At 41.0% G+C, this 17,679-nt stretch overlaps 1 protein-coding gene across 8 annotated transcripts in view; it reads right to left on the reverse strand.

Moving 5' to 3' along the window:
* The window catches only part of EBF1 (EBF transcription factor 1), a 429,858-nt gene that overhangs the window by 26,075 nt on the left and 386,104 nt on the right, over positions 1-17,679 (reverse strand). For all 8 annotated transcript variants that reach the window (XM_019965325.2, XM_070793931.1, XM_019965323.2 and 5 more), the window contains one exon: positions 8,301-8,389. In XM_019965325.2, the coding sequence (XP_019820884.2) occupies positions 8,301-8,389 (89 nt within the window). The remainder of the gene's footprint in view (positions 1-8,300; positions 8,390-17,679) is intronic.

Consider the following 17,679-nt stretch of genomic DNA (forward strand, 5'->3'; position numbering starts at 1 on the left):
TGGAACTACGCTGAACTTTAAAGATATCTAAGGGAGGCAAAAATAGAGTTGGTTTTGGCTTCTTAAATTGTTGAACATCATTGGTTATTGCATGTACCTCCAGACGAATGGTATCTGTAAATGATGATTCCCAAAGCTTTACAGATGGTCCTGACTATAACTGCAATTAAAATTCACTGCCTCAAGACTGCTGGGGCTCTGTTGGTTCTTATTACTCCAGTGTTTAATTGAAGTGTTACTCAAGGCTGAAAACAGCAAGCATGGCCGGAAACCTCCTAGTGTCTCTGTTTCTTTGGTCTTTAAGAGAAGGGTGTTGGGTAGAAATGAGCCCCTTGTGCCTCCCCTGTGACTTCTCCTTGAACTAATGAGTAATTATATTCAAAGCCTCTGTACACAGGGTGTGATATGAAGGTTAAAGTTACCCACACACATGCGTGCGCACCCACCCATCAAGAGCTCCATGCTAAAAAAGGACTTGAAGGAGGCTCAAGAATACAGGCTATTGGAGTAGCTGTTATTACAAGTCCCTGCCGTGATGACTCGGGGGCTAAAGAGAAAGAGAATTATCTCCTGGTACTGTATTTTTAATTCCTGCTGCCTCTTTCCCCTGACTCAGCCATCTGTGAGCTACCCTCAGACCCTGCTACCACCTTCCTCCTCCCCCTAGCTGAACTTGCGAAATTCTAAAAATCTGGTTTATAAAACTGCCTTTTTTCTTACAATTCCCATTTCTTAATTCTAGGAGGCAGTGCTTTAGAGATTCGGGCTCTGGAATCCAAAAGCATTGACTCAAAACCTGCTCGGCCACTTTCAGCATTGCAAACGCAACCCTCGGTTTCCTCCGTTTCCTCATCGGTGGACTCAGACCAGCTTCAAGCTCAGCAGACAGCCAGTGAGGCTTACGGAGCAGGAGGCAGAGATAGCAGTGATAACCCTTCCTTATTTTCCAGAGAATTTGGGCAAACTATGTGCATTCTTAGAGCCAATGTGGATTATGTGCCTGCAAAACCCTGTGAAAGACTCTGAACAGACTAATGGTGAGGAAATCTGGAAATGGAAAATCTCTATCGACAGCTGCACGAGCTGTCCTGAGCCTCAGTTTCCTCATCTCTAAATTGGGCATGATTCAATAGTGACAGAATAACTTATTGCAGAGTTGGTTAGTTAAAGATAACATACATAAAGTAACACAGTGAAAATTAAAACTTCTGTGGGAGTCATGGCCTTTTTAATGAATCTACAATCTCCCTCCCCAGAAAAATAATGTGTGATGCAGGTGTGTGCATACTCATCTCACACACACACACACTTGTGTATACAATTTTAAGGGCACACAAAACTAGGTTAAACTCCCCTGATAAAAGCATAAGTAGGAGGGGACACCAAGCCCCTAAACTGGGCATATTATCAAAATGGGGAAGTGGAATTTGCCTGTGAGTTTTCTGGCAGAGACAGAGGAGAGAGGGGTAAAAAAGAACTGCATTCCACAGTTTGTGTTTTTGACAAGAAAAGGCAGAGACAAAATGGTTTTTGGAATCAAACCCAAGCATGCTTTTCCTAAGAGGTGAATATACCATATGACTTGTTTTTGTTACTGTATTTTTTTTTTTTTGAGTCATTTTGGTTCCCAGATATAATGTTAATAGAGTTTCTTAAAAACAAAACAAATAAATGATTAGGATTAGAGAGCAGGGCCGGTGTCACAGAGTAAAAGATAAAGACATAGGGTTTTTCTTTCTCCTCTTCTGAAACCCTCAGTCATCCCCTTTTCTGCTAACAGGCAATGTGGTTATGCAAAGATTTCTTATTTGTATTTTCACTGATGCAACTGCAGGTTTTGAATTACAGATAGTCTTTGCATAAAGACTAAAACAATAAAAACATAATTAGAATACATGGTATACAGCCGACTCCAGTTTAATTTTGCCCCAGCTCTGTATTTATGATAAATCACTAAACACGGCCGATCTTTAGGGCGGGTGATTTTGGGTCTCGTGTCTGCATTGAGCAAAACCAGTGCCTGTGACTAGCATCTGAATTTCCATTCTGCAAGTGTACAGTGGAACTGAATAATATTTGGCACAATGCAGTGCACAACTGAGCCACTAAATGGCTGATTTACTAAATTATTATTAGATGAGCCCTTGCTGTTCCAAATGAAAGTGCAGTCACTGTCTTCCTTCATGGTGTGTTCAGATTGTTCTGTGTTTAAATATTCAGCATGAGGCTAATGCGAACTGATGAACTGAGACTATAAACATTCACTTTCAATACAGATAGAGCGACAGAGATGAAACATATCATGTGGCCTGTGGAGGTGAAAATGATTTATATTTAAGGATGTTGCTGCCTACTTCCATTACTTTAAGGTACTCTTAATTAGCATGGTGTTGGAAATGACTAATTCCCGTGTACAGGAAGAAGAGGCTGGGATTGTTATTTTTTTGCACACCAGTGAATGAGAAGCTACCCCAAGGATCTGCTGCCTATGTTGTGGTTCAGAACCTTGAGTTTTATTCATGGCGGGCTGCACCATGCGAGCAGTCTTATTTCTAATGGGAGAACTATGGTTTCTAACATTCAGTGTTTTCTCTGTACCTGCCCAAAGGGTCCACAGCCCCTCCTCAGTACCATCCATGCCTCAGCAGCCCACCTCCTTACCGTCAGCATCTACTGCACCTACTCCACAGCCAGCCTGGGACCTCACTCTCTGTCTCACCAGCATCTTTACTGACACCTGCTGGAATGAAGAACCACCCTTGCTCCCTGGACAAAGATAACCCCCTCCTTCTTCCTCCCCTTTGAGGGCAGTTATAGGCAAGCACTTAAAATACTGTGATCACTTACAGTAGATTAGAATTTTTTATTGGTGCCCTGTTGCCATAACAACATGAAGACAGCAGATGACTTAAGCTAAGCTTGCAAAGCAAAAGGCTGCTCATCTGGCAGTTAAAATGAATACAGTTCATTTCACAAGTTTCCCATATGGACTCTTAGTGTATGGTAATGAGGAGACCATATGGTGAGAGAAAATGCAGTGAGAACAATTGGGTTCCACTGGCTGAGTGGGAAGTAGGGAGAGAAAACCCGGGTGAGAGATTCCGGTGTGTGTGCTCTCTGGGTTCAAGGTTTGGTTGAGGTTTGTTTGGGTTTGCGTTTGGGATGGTTGTGTTCTGTAGGGGTTTCGTGTTTCTTAATCTGTTCCTTAATATGTCGGCTGTGTGAAATGACAAACATCTTGCAAATTTTGCAATATCATTCATCACAAACTGTCAGCAGTGTTTGCAAATCTGACTTGCAAGATCTTTTAAATGTGTTGTGCTTAAAAGACAACAGTACTAAGTTTTTAGACAAAGTGCAGGAAAATTTAAGCACTTCTGACAAGCAGAAACATTAACAGTAATCATTTTAAAAACACTTGCATCTTTTGCCTGCGTGTTTAGCTGTAAATAATGCTAGAATGTATAAAAGCTTTAAAGTAAAAAATGTAATAAATACTTTATATTATGTTTCATAAAGGATAACAAAAAGAATGCTGTGTGCCGTGTGCACGTGTTATCTATAGGCACAGAGGTATGGAGACACCCCACTCTCCTCCCTGCTCACCAGACTGGAAAGTGGGGAGGACAGCTTGAGAAAGGCTCTAAAGTCAACTCTGTACTATACATGCTTCATAAAAGATGAATATAAATGCATTAGTTAGACACGGTGAGCTAAATTAGAAGGTCAGGCAGGGCTGGGAGGGCTGAAAAATCACACAACCAATGAGTGTAATTACTCTTTTTTAAGTCTATTAAGTGGTGTTGTTCTATCAAGGCTCAAGGGTATAGGACATGAAGAACAAGATAAAGTAATGTGTATTTATTACTCCCACTGGATCAATTTACCAGATATTTTCAGCTCCATAAAGCAAAATACACAAATGCCGCCTTTGTTACTTTTCTCAAACTGCTTTATTTTCTCTAAAAGAGGGACTGGCTCTTGGAGAAGAGACACATTTACCCTGTGCAGGTCCCCATGCCAACCCCTCTGGGCAGGGAAAAGAGAGAAAGCTGGTGCATGTTTAAGTAGGATGGGGCTGAGGTTAGGCGAGGGACAGGAGAGAGAAGCCTGTGGCCTCAAGGCAGAATCACTTGGGTTTCCAGAATTGGAGGGAAATGGGAACCTGATGCAGCGAGGCCCGAGGCCCTGCGTGCAAACCCTAGTTTTCCCATGTGCTTGCTGTGAGAGGCACACCGCCAGCCCTCTGGAAACTCTGACCCTGTGATGTGGGGTGTACCCATCTTGCCAGGAATAATAGCCCCCATATACTGAAGTCTCGCTATCCGCCCGAGAGGCCCCTTGCATAAATTATCTCATTAACACCCAACAGCCACAATGTGGGGCAGCTGCTTTCCGAAGGAGGAATCTGAGTCTGGGAAGGGTGAGTCCGTGCACAGACAGTGCAGGCGGTTTTCAAAATCCATGTCCACCTAACCTGAGTCTCCCCTCCTGACCGCTATGCTTTTCAGAAACCTTGATAAAGCCATGCCAGGCACATTGCGGGCACGACGTACATGTTACCGATTCCTTGGGCCTCACCGCAGACATGCGAATGCCGGCCAAGCGCGATGCCTCGGTACTGATGCTCACGGATCACTCAGGAAGACAGCTGGCAAACTGAAACGGGACAGGGACACCTCTGGCCTTCAAAACAGAGACGGCCAGCTCCTTGCTCAGTACTTCTGGAGGGCCTCCTGCATCTCAGCATCTCAGAGCTTCTGAGTGACCACAGTCGCCATCCCCCTCACCTCCACATGATAAGAAAAGTCAACTTTCACCCCAAAGTTGGTCAAAAGTTCCTCTCCCTCCTGCCAATCCAGAGAGGTAGGCACATCTGTATGACAGAAGAGAATGCTGCAGCTGGAAACCCTCAGCCTGCCCTTCTCCACACGCACATGAGAAACGAAACCGAGTCACACCTGGGCTTTGCATAATGACAGGATTTTAAATCGGTGTGTATGGCAACTATCCCTGATGGTAGCTTTTGGGGACAAAAATCATCTACAGAGAAGGATTCCCACTTGCTCCCATTTTCTCATTTGGTAAATGGGAATGAGGTCTGCTTTCCCGACTTCTCTCACAAGAGGGGCTCCCATAAAACAAAGCATGTACAAGTTCTTTGAAAAAGTGCAAGCCAGCATACAAAGGCATATTATTATGGAAAGCTGTCTGCTTGGTCTTTGGAGCAGTTTCATTTGACAGAATATGTGGGTGGTTGTATGAATCTAGCTTTGTCTATTCACAAACACATGGGTTTAATAAAGTGGAGTTTGTTTTTTAAGGTGTGTGGTCCATGGCGCACTGAAACACTCCTGTTTGACAAACACTGACCACGATTCTAAGAAAGGCGGAGCCCGTTTTCATCCCTCAAACAATGGACAGCAGGACTATAAATCTCCCAGGTCCACAGGAATACCTCGTGCTGGCTCCATCCGCCACTTCCTGACCCTGCTCTTGAACTCTCACTCCACCTTCACATTCAGAGCCAAGAGGACACCACTCTGATCTGAGTCACAGAGGGAGCTTCCTGGGGTGGGCTATGGCCAAAGCTCTCGCACGGCGCAGTGGCTGGATGCAAGCTATGGAGTGTTTCCTTAACACACAAACCCATTGTGTCCTTGATTACTCTTCCCAAACCCAGGAAAGCAGGGCTGGGAATTTCACCATTGGGCCACCAGGGACGAAGAGACACGTGCCTGGGCTATTTGTTTAACGTTTCTGAACGTGATGTGCAACCGTGAAGATGTTTTTAAAAGCAAATACACAACACTCAACCATATATTCCTGTTTCTCTCCTTTCTTTATGAATTAGTACTGCGTGGGAGCTAGAGACCTCAACCATTAAACCAAATTTGTCTCCTGTTTTTTCAGTAAGTATTTATAGAATGGCAGCCGTGCGCCAGAAACTATACCATGTAACACACGGGATTACTTTTTTTTATCCTGATGTGATCCCGGTAATGTCTGCATGTTATTTTACCCCCATTTTATAGATGAAGAAACTGAGGCAAAGAAAATAAAGCATACAGTCCACTGCTGACCCAGATTGGGATTTCCTGAGTGGCAGAGATTGGTTAGGAGAGCTCTCCAAAGTCAGAGTCTCATTCTCACAGCTGGCAAATAATCATAGCTACCTTTTTGTTGAGTGATAAATAAGTGATGAAGGCAACCCCCCAAAGAAGGAAATATTACTATCTCCATTTGACACATAAGGAAATTGAGGAATAGAGTGGTAAAGAATTATGGGGCAAAAATGAATTTTGACCCAGACGACAGAGCTGGAGGTGCCATGGTTCTGAGTTCCACCTCACCCAACCTGACTCTCCAGTCCCTTCAGCAGAGTCGAGAGAGATGCCAAATGAAAGTGAAAATGGTTTCCAAGTGGAAACAATGGGAAGAATCTGCTATGCACTCCTGACTTCTTTCTACCACTCAGAAACCTTAGGTACTGACCACTGGGTGGACACATATTAATTACATCCTTGTGCTATGAAATTATCAATTATTTTCCCATAGGAAATGCATGGGAGCTAGGTTCTTGCCAGACAAAGAAAACTAAAGATAATTCTCTCCATGGCACACCTATGCTGCAGAAGCAGAGGAAGAGTCACTATTACTCTTAGATTCTCTAATTGCTCACCGAGAATAAGTCAGGGTTAAAGGGAAGGAGGTGTAAGGTGGAGGCCCCTTGCAAAGACAAGGATCTGAACAGACTGACACATCATAGGGTTTCTTCCTCAGGTGAAATGCTCTCAGGAAGTTTTTCTAAGGTGAATGGCACCTAGTGGAGGTGAAACTGTAATGGGAACTCAGGGCTGAGACTGAAGGCTCTGTAGTTCTTCCCAGGCTTAGGAGAGGACAGACTTTGCTTGTCACAATTCTTCCTCTCTTCCGGCAGGCAGGGCGCCTCACCACCCTGTCCGCCCCTCATATCTGTGCATCAGTTTCAGGGGGTGGGGTAGCTTTCTCCTGAACAAAGCCCATTCTGACAGGTGGCCCTGCCCACCCCCCCCCCCATGCAGCAGACCCCACAGGTAAGATGCGATGATGAATTGATCACCTAAAGAAGTTTGCTGAGCTTGGAAGGATGTCAATTTCATTTTTGTAGGTGCTTTATGAGGGGAAACAGACCTGGAGACGACGTATCTCTAGACTTACTGTGGCTTGTGTAGTCAATGAAATTTCACTGTGCATCGTCCTGCCCTTTGACATTCTTTAGCATTTAGCATTCTCTCCTCTGAGTCCTCACACAGCATTGGTTGTCCTTTTGTTAAATGTGGCTATTGTTTTCTGTTATGCATGGTGTTGTATCTACAGAGATGGGAATATCTCAACACTGACAACGACAACGGTACAGAAGAGAAGCCAACAGATGTGCATTTCCTTTTTTCTGCACTGGCAATTAATGACAGACCACTGTATGACATATATTTCTCTGACTGGCATTTCTGTTTAATTTCTCCCAATTGTATCTTAGGTGGGATGTTTCTGGAGGGAAGAGGCTCATGTCTCAGTGACCCAAATGCAAGATCTGCCAATATGTTTTCCTTTGAGCTCTAGCTGTTCTCCCCTCACCAGGAATAAGTAAAGATTGTCATGGGGCTAGAAAGCAATATTCTGTTTCTTCTTGAGAAATGATATGATAGAATGATTAATAATCTGGACGTTGGAGCCAGGCTTCGTGGATCTGAATCTCAGTTCAGCAGTTTACATGTTGTGTGACCCTGGGCAATTGATTTAACCTCTCTTTAGTTACTTTCTTCTCTAAAATAGAGGTGGTCATGGTACCAATCTCCAAGGATTTTTGAGAGGAAGAAATGACACAAGTGGGCTTCCCAGGCGGTGCTAGTGGTAAAGAACCCACCTGACAATGTAGGAGACCTAAGAGATGCAGGTTTGATCCCTGTGTTGGGAAGATCTCCTACAGGAAGGCTTGACAACCCACTCCAGTATCCTTGTGTGGAGAATCTCCATGGACAGAGGAGCCTGGTGGGCTGTCGTTCTTGGGGTTACAAAGAGTCAGACATGACTGAAGCAACTTAGCATGTATGTACAATGACCCAAGTACAAATAAGTACAACACTACCTGGCACATGAGTGCTTATTACTTTGATCACTGCTTACCTTACTGTACTAAATACACAAAGCACAGAAATACTGAGTTGCTTCTCTATGAAATTTTATCGGTAGCAAAGCTTTCTGCCAATCATCCAAGCCCACATCTCCAGAGACTACAAACCAAAGAGAAGGTATCCTACCTTTGGCAAACGCTCAGGGTCACCAGGGTGCCGGGGAATAACCTTCTGTAACCTCTGGAAACCATAATCAATGGTGGGTTCGTTGAGCGCTGCAATGAAGAAGTCATACAATTAGAACAATTTCAGGAAATAAAGCAGCATATGATTTGCAGCACTTACGGTGTGGAAATAACTAGGAAGTCCAAGGTTTCATTGATACTTTTGAATTAGATCGTAAAATGATGGACAGATGATCCCTTTTGTTGAACACTTCTACCATCTAATTCCTGCTCTTTACCATGGTGGGGACTGACTCACTCTAAAGAACATGAGAAGCAGGTCCTGAACTCTGCTCTTCTGGCCAAATTCCGTATTTCTTACATTGTTGAAGGTAGAGAGTAAAATGGAATTGGATATGAGGCTATAGGATTTCCTTTAGTCAGAAGGTTGGGTTAAAACACTGGAAGGCTTGTCCAAGGGTGTTTACAGTCATAAACGGCATAAGTATCTGCATAGCTACAAAATATTGAGTGGCCTTCAGCTGATAGAGGATCTCAATGCCAGCGGTGGCAATTAAGCAAGAGTGTGGCGATGGGCACAGGAGACTGGATCTTCTCAGTATGCAAAGCCTGTGCTACTCTTGGAAGACTCTGAAAAGAGACAGGTATTGAAAATGCCCTTGATATGACACCCTCACATCTAAGATGACAGACTGATGCACCAACATAATATTATTTCAGGAAAAGGCTAACCCCTATGGAGCAACTAGCTTAGAACAGCTGGGTATCCAAGATGAATTTTTAAAGAGTAAAAAAAGAGCATAATATTTGTGGAGATAGTGGGTCTTTCTGTACCCTAATTGACTACACTTTCTTCAAAGCATCCTTAAATTCAACTCGCCACAAAGTGGACTCTGGTATATGGTTTGCAAAGTTGCTCCCCAGGATATGAAATATCGCCAGCCTTCCTTGCCTGACCAGAAAAAGATGGCGGCTCCATCCTCTACCTCATCCCTCATCTCCTCTAAGTGATGGGTGGGTGTGTGGGTTTGTTCTTTTATTTTTAGTGTAACCAAAGTATTCAAACACATAGTTTCTCCCTTACTGAATAAAAAGACATTTTGCTATATACATTAGAAAACAAGGTGCCACATGCTTTACTTAAAATGCATTTCCATTAACCTAAATTTTAAAACTAAGATTCATACTACTGCTAACTTTAAAAAACTGTATTAAATTCAAATAGGTCCCAAGGCTAATGGAAGCAATTTGTATACCAACCCAAACTGACTGGCCCACTTTTCAAAATACAGGTATGATAATCTTGTGGTTTTAAAAGGACATTTAAATTGAAAGACTGTGAATTTAGTACATAATTATACCAATAGAACCCTTTAACTTGTCAACTTGTAAATCTAAAAGGCTATCAATCATTTCTAAAGAGGAAATAAACCTTAAAATTCCTTGATTGACAGTGCTTACTTTTTATGTAAGAAAAAAAAAATGAAGGAAAAAAGGCTGCATAAAGTGGCCAGAAATCCATTTACAAAAGTACATTGTTTTACATAGGTGAGTAAAAAGCCAATAATTACACCTCCAAAAGACATATAAATCAGAGTAAGTACTTTTTCCTCACTTGTGTATTTTAAGTTGGAGTGAACTTCAGGCAACTTTTTATTAAGAAGATTTCTTTTACCCAAATGCAGTACTTGTTGAAGTTGTTAATATAGTAGCATTTTCATTTAAGATAATGTAATCATTTTTGCAAATATGAGATTTAGCCATTTCTCCCACTTACCACTTCCAAATGGTAAACTTTCAATCTGTCTCTTGTGGAAATTAGCTAAAATTACACCCAAGTGAACCAAACCTCTCTATACTAGTATATGAGTTAAGGCATAATATTTATTATTCCTCCCATTTTATGAATCACTTTCTAAACCCTTGAGAAGAATTCTTTTTTCAAATTAGACTTGTAGAGAAAAAGCCATAGAATTCTTTATGCAGGGGGGCTGTGACTCATAAAATCCCCAGTATTTAATCAAGAAATGCACAAGAGCAACAGGAATGAGCACCTAGGTTAACCTGTATATTACATATCTCCCACCCATAATGCCAATTGCCAACAAAGATGTTTAACCATAAAAACAGCTTTAGGCAATTAAACGTATTATTTTAATACCTAAAGATATAGTTCAGCATGCTGAAAAGTCTAATTCTTGGTTTTACTTTTCAGTGTAAGCCACCAATAAAACTTGACTTGTCGACCTACCCCTTCAGCTGTTTGCATAATGAATTAATTCCTACTGTGTCAAGAAACTCGTGGTTGTTAACTGAATGACTGTCTGATGTATTAGGGGAGGATGTATTTCTCTGACTACAGGACCAACTCACAGCAGAAAGACTGACATTTAGTATCCACAATTAAAAGAACTGATTCAAATATCATATAGAACTAATAGCTAAAGAGCTGAGGAGAAGTCATTCTGCTGCCACAAACAGTAACTGAATTAGATATATTAAACTCATTATTCAAAGAAAAATAAGCATCTAGTCTATGGAAGTATGCTATGTGAGGGGAAATATTTTAGGTAGAGGGACAAAGGCTTTTAATTTATTTCCCATGCCTCTATGATTTGCTCTACACTCATATTTTTTATTAACTTGCCCTCAATTTAGGTACTGAATATTTCGATGGCATTGTCCAGTGCTGTAAACAAAGATTAACACTAAAGATATGTAAGCAAAGCTCATTGTCTTAATTCAAAGTTGCCTGATGATTTCTCTGACTGCACTGACTAAAGAAAAGTATTAAACCAATTACCAAGTGAGAAGGGCCATCTGATAAAGATTATTACTTATAAAAAGTAAAACCCTGAAAACTGATTAACAGTCTAGGGAGGGGGATGGCTAAATTATGGCACACCCATAGGAATATGATGGAGTCCTCAAAAGCAATGCTTTGGGGAAAAAATATTTAGTGGCATAAAGTATATTGCTATGCCAAGAAGCAGATCACAGAAGCATTTTGCCGTATGGCTACTTTTTTTTAATGAACATATACAGAGAAGAAAGAAAAAGGTTTCTGTGTATAAACTGCTTAACAGTAGTTCTAAGAAGTGAGTCTTAAAGTGCTTTTCTTCCTTCTCTTTGTGCTGTGCATTGTATACATTTTCCACAATGAACATATATTACTTTTATAATCAGAGAAAAAGGTTAAGAGCAAGAGATTGTTCCCAAGATGGAATCTGACCTGCTTGTATAAAGTAATGACATAAGAAACTTTGCCTTAAAAGGGGTCTGTATACCCTTTAATAACCTTGCCTAGGTTATTACAGACCATAAGAAAAATAAGTAGTATACTTTCGGCCAGTTGAATAAATATGTGACTATTCATAAACTCTCTGAAAATCAACAGAGAAGGTAACGGGGAGGAATCATAAAGAATGGTATATTTATTTTCATCAGTGGGGGTAGTCGTACCTTAGGGACATACATCTACTCTGCAAGAATGTAATATAAAGTTAATCCTTCAACAAAGTGACTTCATTGTATTCAAGCACAGGGCTCAGGGGGCGCCAGAAGAAATGTAACTAGTCAGTTTTTTCCCCTCAAAATTTGGGACAATTCTGAGAATTCGGTAGAGAAAGAATAAAACTTAATCAGACGTGATTAGTCACAAAGTATAAGTATCTGAGGTTGTAAAAAGAAAAAACAAATTGTCAACTGCAAAAGGATTGCAGTAATGAGAGCCCCTCACGTCACCCCATTTCCAAACACCTAGTCTACACTCTGAATAGGGTTTGAGAGGCTGTTATCCCAAACCAGCTACAGATGGTAACAGAAAAAGAGAGGCTCAGAGGTTTAGAAAAATTCATAATCCCAAAGATGAAAAGCTTCCATTTTTAAATCAGAATAATAAAATGGGACCAATGAGGGTACTTTAAAAATTGCGTAAGATAAGACTACCCTGGTGGTTCAGTGGTTAAGACACTGCTCCCAGTACAGGGGGCATGCATTAAATACCTGGCCAGGGAACTAAGATGCCACATGCCACATGGAACAGGGGAAAAGAAAAATAAGAGGAAAAAATTCCACAAGATAATTAATTGTCCACTGATTCTATAATCATTTTTAGTACCTCCCATGTGTTCAGATGATGATGATAGGAATTAACTCTTTTATGTCACAAAAGCCCTTAAATGATGTCAGTGACATCACTGACTTGATAGATATGAGTTTGAGCAAGCCCTAGGAGTTGGTGATGGACTGGGAAGCCTGGCATGCTGCAGTCCATGGGGTCGCAAAGAGTCAAACACAACTGAGCAACTGAACTGAACTGTAGCCCTTAAAAATAAAAGACACACTTACCCCAGTGTTCACTGCAGTACTGTTTACAATAGCCAGAACATGGAAGAAACCTAGATGTCCACTGACAGATGAATGGATAAAGAAGTTGTGATAGATATATACAATGGAATATTACTCAGCCATAAAAAGGAACAAATCTGAGTCAGTTCTAGTGAGGTGGATAAACCTAGAGCCTGTTATATAGAGTAAAGTAAGTCAGCAAAACAAGGATCTTGTATAAACACATATATATGGACTCTAGAAGAATGGTAATGATGAATCTATTTGTAGGGCAGCAGCAGACACACAGACATAGGGAACAGACTTGTAGACACAGCGGGAGGGAGGAAAGGGTAGAACGAACTGAGAGAGTGGCAGTGAGACATATATTACTGTATGTAACATAGACAGGCAGTGAGAATTTGCTGTATGATGCAAGGGAGCTCAACCCAGTGCTCTGTGACAACCTAGAGGGGTGGGTGGGGTGGAGGAGGAAGGAAGTTTCAAGAGGGTGGGGACATGTGTGTACCTATGACTGATTCATGTTGATGTATGACAGAAATCGATACAACACTGTAAAGCAATTATCCTTAAATTAAAAATAAATAAATTAAAAATAAACTGTCTGAGAGGTGTACATAATCTCGCCCTAAAGAGAGAGAACTGCTCTGATTGTAGGGTTGTAACCCAGATCCAGCTCCCTTGGCCAGGCTTTCTTCCTGCTCAGCAATGCATCCTCTTGCCTCCTTGATGGTCAGATGGTGGGTCAGCCCTCTGCTCCTCTGACACTAGCATCACACTCCATTCCACAGGAACACGTGGGCTGAAAGACCGGCCGGACCACTGCGGGGCCACAAACATTTGCTTTCAAGATTTCCTGCCCTGATCACTCTGAGAGGTAGATACATATTAGTCGAGAAAGCTCAATAAGACCTCATGGAGCTGTGTACATGCATACACTACAGGAAGTCTGAAACTTCCCTATCAATGCACAAAAGTTGAGATTAAATGACTCTGCACAGCAGAGCAAGCTTGCAGGGCAGATGTATCAGCTGACATTTCAGCAGGGTCCTCTCAGCTACGACAGGATACCGGGGAATGGGTACTGGGAGGAAGCATAGGATCCATGCATGGAGGCTCAGTAACACTGGAGTCATTACTTTTCAAAAAGGAAAAGTTAAATAATAGTTTAGAAAACATCAAAGCACTTCATGTGGCCTTATGTAGGGTCAGCTTATAAATGGCTCTGGGTTCCCTCCCAACCTCACAATCTCCAACTCCCCTAAAGGAAACCAGCAACTTTCCATGCAGAACCAGTCTACACAGAGCCGTTCCCCTTGGGGCTTCAACCAAGGTTCTGGTGAAGACAGAAAAGCTCTGGTTATACAAAGCTATTTACAGGGTTCAAATGTCCACATGGCTACATGCAAAGAAAATTTAGAATAATACAACCAGATTTAATATACTACTCACAAGGACAAGATTACAAAACTCAATCAAAACATCTGGTAATGAGTCAATCTTAACCAAATATATATGTGGATTGTGGCCTTTTCATGCCTTTAGTTGTCATTTCTTTAATCCACTTCAAAAACACATCAAATAAAGAAAAATCTCTTTAAGAGGACTTATTTGCAAATTAAAATCGTATAATCAAGATAAATGCATTCTCAGCTATGAGAACTGAATTTTCTCTTTGCCAGGTTGCCTTTTAGAGAAAATACTCCTCAGTCCTCCTTAACTTCTGGAATAGGTACCCCTGGAAACAACGGGAATAAAAGGCAAGAGAGTTGTGTTCCCCAACATCAAGGGAACAGAGCTTTGGGTGCCATTCTAACATGAGAGCTCAGAGTCCCCTTGCTTTTATGGCTCAGTGACTCAATGCAGTGCTTTAACATATTTTCTGGGGTTTTAATTTCCTTTTTTTAATGGTTGTGTGACATGATGTCATTTTGACTGGAAATAAAAAGAAATGCAGATATTAGAAAGGTAATATTTATATTCTATTGCCATTTAATGTCCAAACAAATATCTAGACTCAATGCCAAGTAATAAATAAGGCCTCATAGCAGAGGCAATGATAAAACCAGCACCTGGGTCTCCACGCTTCCCTGGTGACTACTCTATATTTGAACTAAAGGAATAGCAGCAGAGCATTTCCCTTCAAGGCAGATCCATTCTGGGCATAAGAGTTATTACATATGTGTTAGGCAGAGTCTTTTTGTTCCATAATGGCCCTATTTTTCCCTCAGTCACTAAATTAACAACCAGAGGTGAACAATAAAACAGCAAGTTATCTTCAGGAACCTATCTTTAAGACTGACTTGAAAAGATATAAACCTCAAAATCAACCAGAAACCTAAACAAGAGCCAGAAATATGCTTAATGAAGAAATGTGCTGCATTTCCAGCTGCTTGGATGTTTCATCTCTCGCCTATATATGTAGGGCACACAGGCATTCCGGGTTGCCTCTTCCCGGAAGGGATACACTCCCTAAGAAACCTAACACCAGACCCCTTGCAAGCAGAGCCCCTGCTTTCGGTGTGAAATGCTTTCACAGCCTGGCGCCCTGCCCCAGGAGCCAGGGAGGCTCAGAGGAGCTTTAGGAAGAGGCTCACTGAACTGCAGAAAGCTGTCACTGAACCAGAAGGGTGTCAGGATGAAGCCAACATGGGCAGAATTTACCAATAGAGGAGCCAAAGAAAAACGTCCAAACTGGCTCTGAACATGCTCTGATTTCTTATTTGTAGTCTTCAAATGTTTGCTCTTGATGTGGAGCAACAACACTGAGACTCAAAAGTAAAGCAAAGAAAGTAATACCTCTCTCTACTGTAGGTCCCATCAGAGGTACAGCTGGCTTGTGTGTCTGCATTCTCTTTACAGAGACTGGAGCCAGAGCCTGCGAGGTAAAGACTGGAGACAGAATGGGAGCTGCAAAGTGGATCAGAGCCCAGTATGAAGAAATGCACGGGCTCTGGGAGAGAGAGGTGGAGGACCCTGAGGACTGTCGCTTGGAATGGTTTTAAAAGGATTGCATATATTTGGAAATTAATAACTCCTCCAGAAGTGAAAGCAATCAAGAGCAGGAAGCAAGAATTAAGAGCAACTTGTTTTTGTTTTCCAACATGGAAAAAGCTTTACTGTTTTCCTAAAAGGAATATATTCTTATTGTATAAAAAATACAAAAGAAATGCAAAACAGTGGGGGAAAGCCCCATAACAGATACACTTTTGAGTGAGTGAGTGAGAGTTGCTCAGTCATGTCCGACTCTGCAAACCCATGGACTGTAGCCTGCCAGGCTCCCCTGTCCATGGAATTCTTTAGGCAAGAATACTGGAGTGAGTTGCTATTTATTAGTGTGTAAGCTTTCAGGCATTCTCACAACATTGGTTTATATAAATATAGATTATATACATATTCATATCCATCTCATTCTTTTTAATGGTTGTAGCATATTATATTATATGGATGTCCATAAAATTTATGCAATAAATCCCCTGTTAGTGGGGATGCATTTTTTCCCCAAATTTTCACTGTTTAAGTGTTGGAATGAACAACATTCAGGAGAAATTCTTGGATAAAATAATATATACATTTCAAGACTTTTGATTCATATATTTCCTAAAAATCCTCATAAAATATATACCAATTTACATATCGATGGGTTACTTTTGAAGGAATCTGCAAAAGAAAACTAATTTTTAAGATTAGTTCATTCCTGAACTCAATTATTCTCTAAGTTATAAGGACCTCTGAATATTTTTAATAGATGTTAAAGATCACAATGATTCCTTGGAGAAGTGTCATTTCAAACATACCCCGAGGTCATATAAAACCCTTTTCCCAGTAATATCCTAGCGCTTTATAGACCTTATCTCACTGATTCCTTTAATATGCCCTTGACATAAATGTTAAAATTTATTACTCTCAATTTGAAGGTGAGAAACTGAGGCACTGGAAGAGCTGGCTACAGGAATCAGAACAAAAGCCTCAGTGCTCTACTTACTAGGCCAAGATGACTATTTTAATATTGATAAATCTCAATTAGCAGCATATTGACAAGTCCAGCTACCAAATCAATCAAATGGCACCTTTTTTTAAAACTAAGTATCTGTGCAACAGAAATGCAGCACTAGGAGGAATCCTTGTGCCGGACTCCTGACTTTTACAGGTGAACACGCACTTGGCCTGATTTTTTAAAGCTCACTGTCAACAGGCACAAACCTATTGGAGAAGCCCCCCTGGCATTTTAAACTTGCCTCCCAAATGATCAAGAAACTGTACTTTCTGTCTCATCAAGTTCTTCTTATAGGTCTGAGCTGTGGTCTCAAAAGTTGATTTGTCTTTTGAGAAAAAGAGATACATAATGCTGTTGAGATCCATTAAACTGACTTATTTCCTACCACAACCAATTGGTATTTTCCAGAAGATCTTTGATGAGAGGCAAAAGTGGAGCATTTCTTAAACATACCCCCTTCTTGCCCTGGAGGGTTATACTCTTATCTAAAATGGGAAGTAGGTGAATGTAGAATCATTAGGGAAAATTCTACTGCTGTCTAATTGTGGTGAAGTTGATGACGTTGCCCCGGTTACTACGTATGATGTGCTCTTAACAGTTTGGCCTTCCAGGATCCTTAGTTTTCCAAATATGATGCAAGTTTAAAACTAAAATTAAATCCCTCAAGCAAACAGAAACTTAAAGATCTCCAGGATTTTTTTTTTTTTTTTGGCCTTTCAATCTCTTCCATTTTGGAGTTTCTTTTTTTTAATTAATCACTTACGATTAGGTTTCAAAGCCATATTTGCTCAATTGAATGCAGAGAGGACAGCTGTCAGTGTGTAATGGATGCTGGTGTTTTAAGAATTGGAGGCCAACACATTCTGTATCTCTTCCTTAATGTTTAAAGGTAAATCCATCATTCTCTTCCCTACTGGCATATCTTCTGATATAACAAGAGTAATATTCCTTCTATAATTGTTCTTCAGATTTCTTCCCAAAGAGTTTTGACAATAACTGTTATCAAAGGGGTAAAATCACCCACCCTGTCTGA

Source organism: Bos indicus, chromosome 7 (genome assembly GCF_029378745.1).
Source record: "Bos indicus isolate NIAB-ARS_2022 breed Sahiwal x Tharparkar chromosome 7, NIAB-ARS_B.indTharparkar_mat_pri_1.0, whole genome shotgun sequence".
Lineage (NCBI taxonomy): Eukaryota > Metazoa > Chordata > Mammalia > Artiodactyla > Bovidae > Bos > Bos indicus.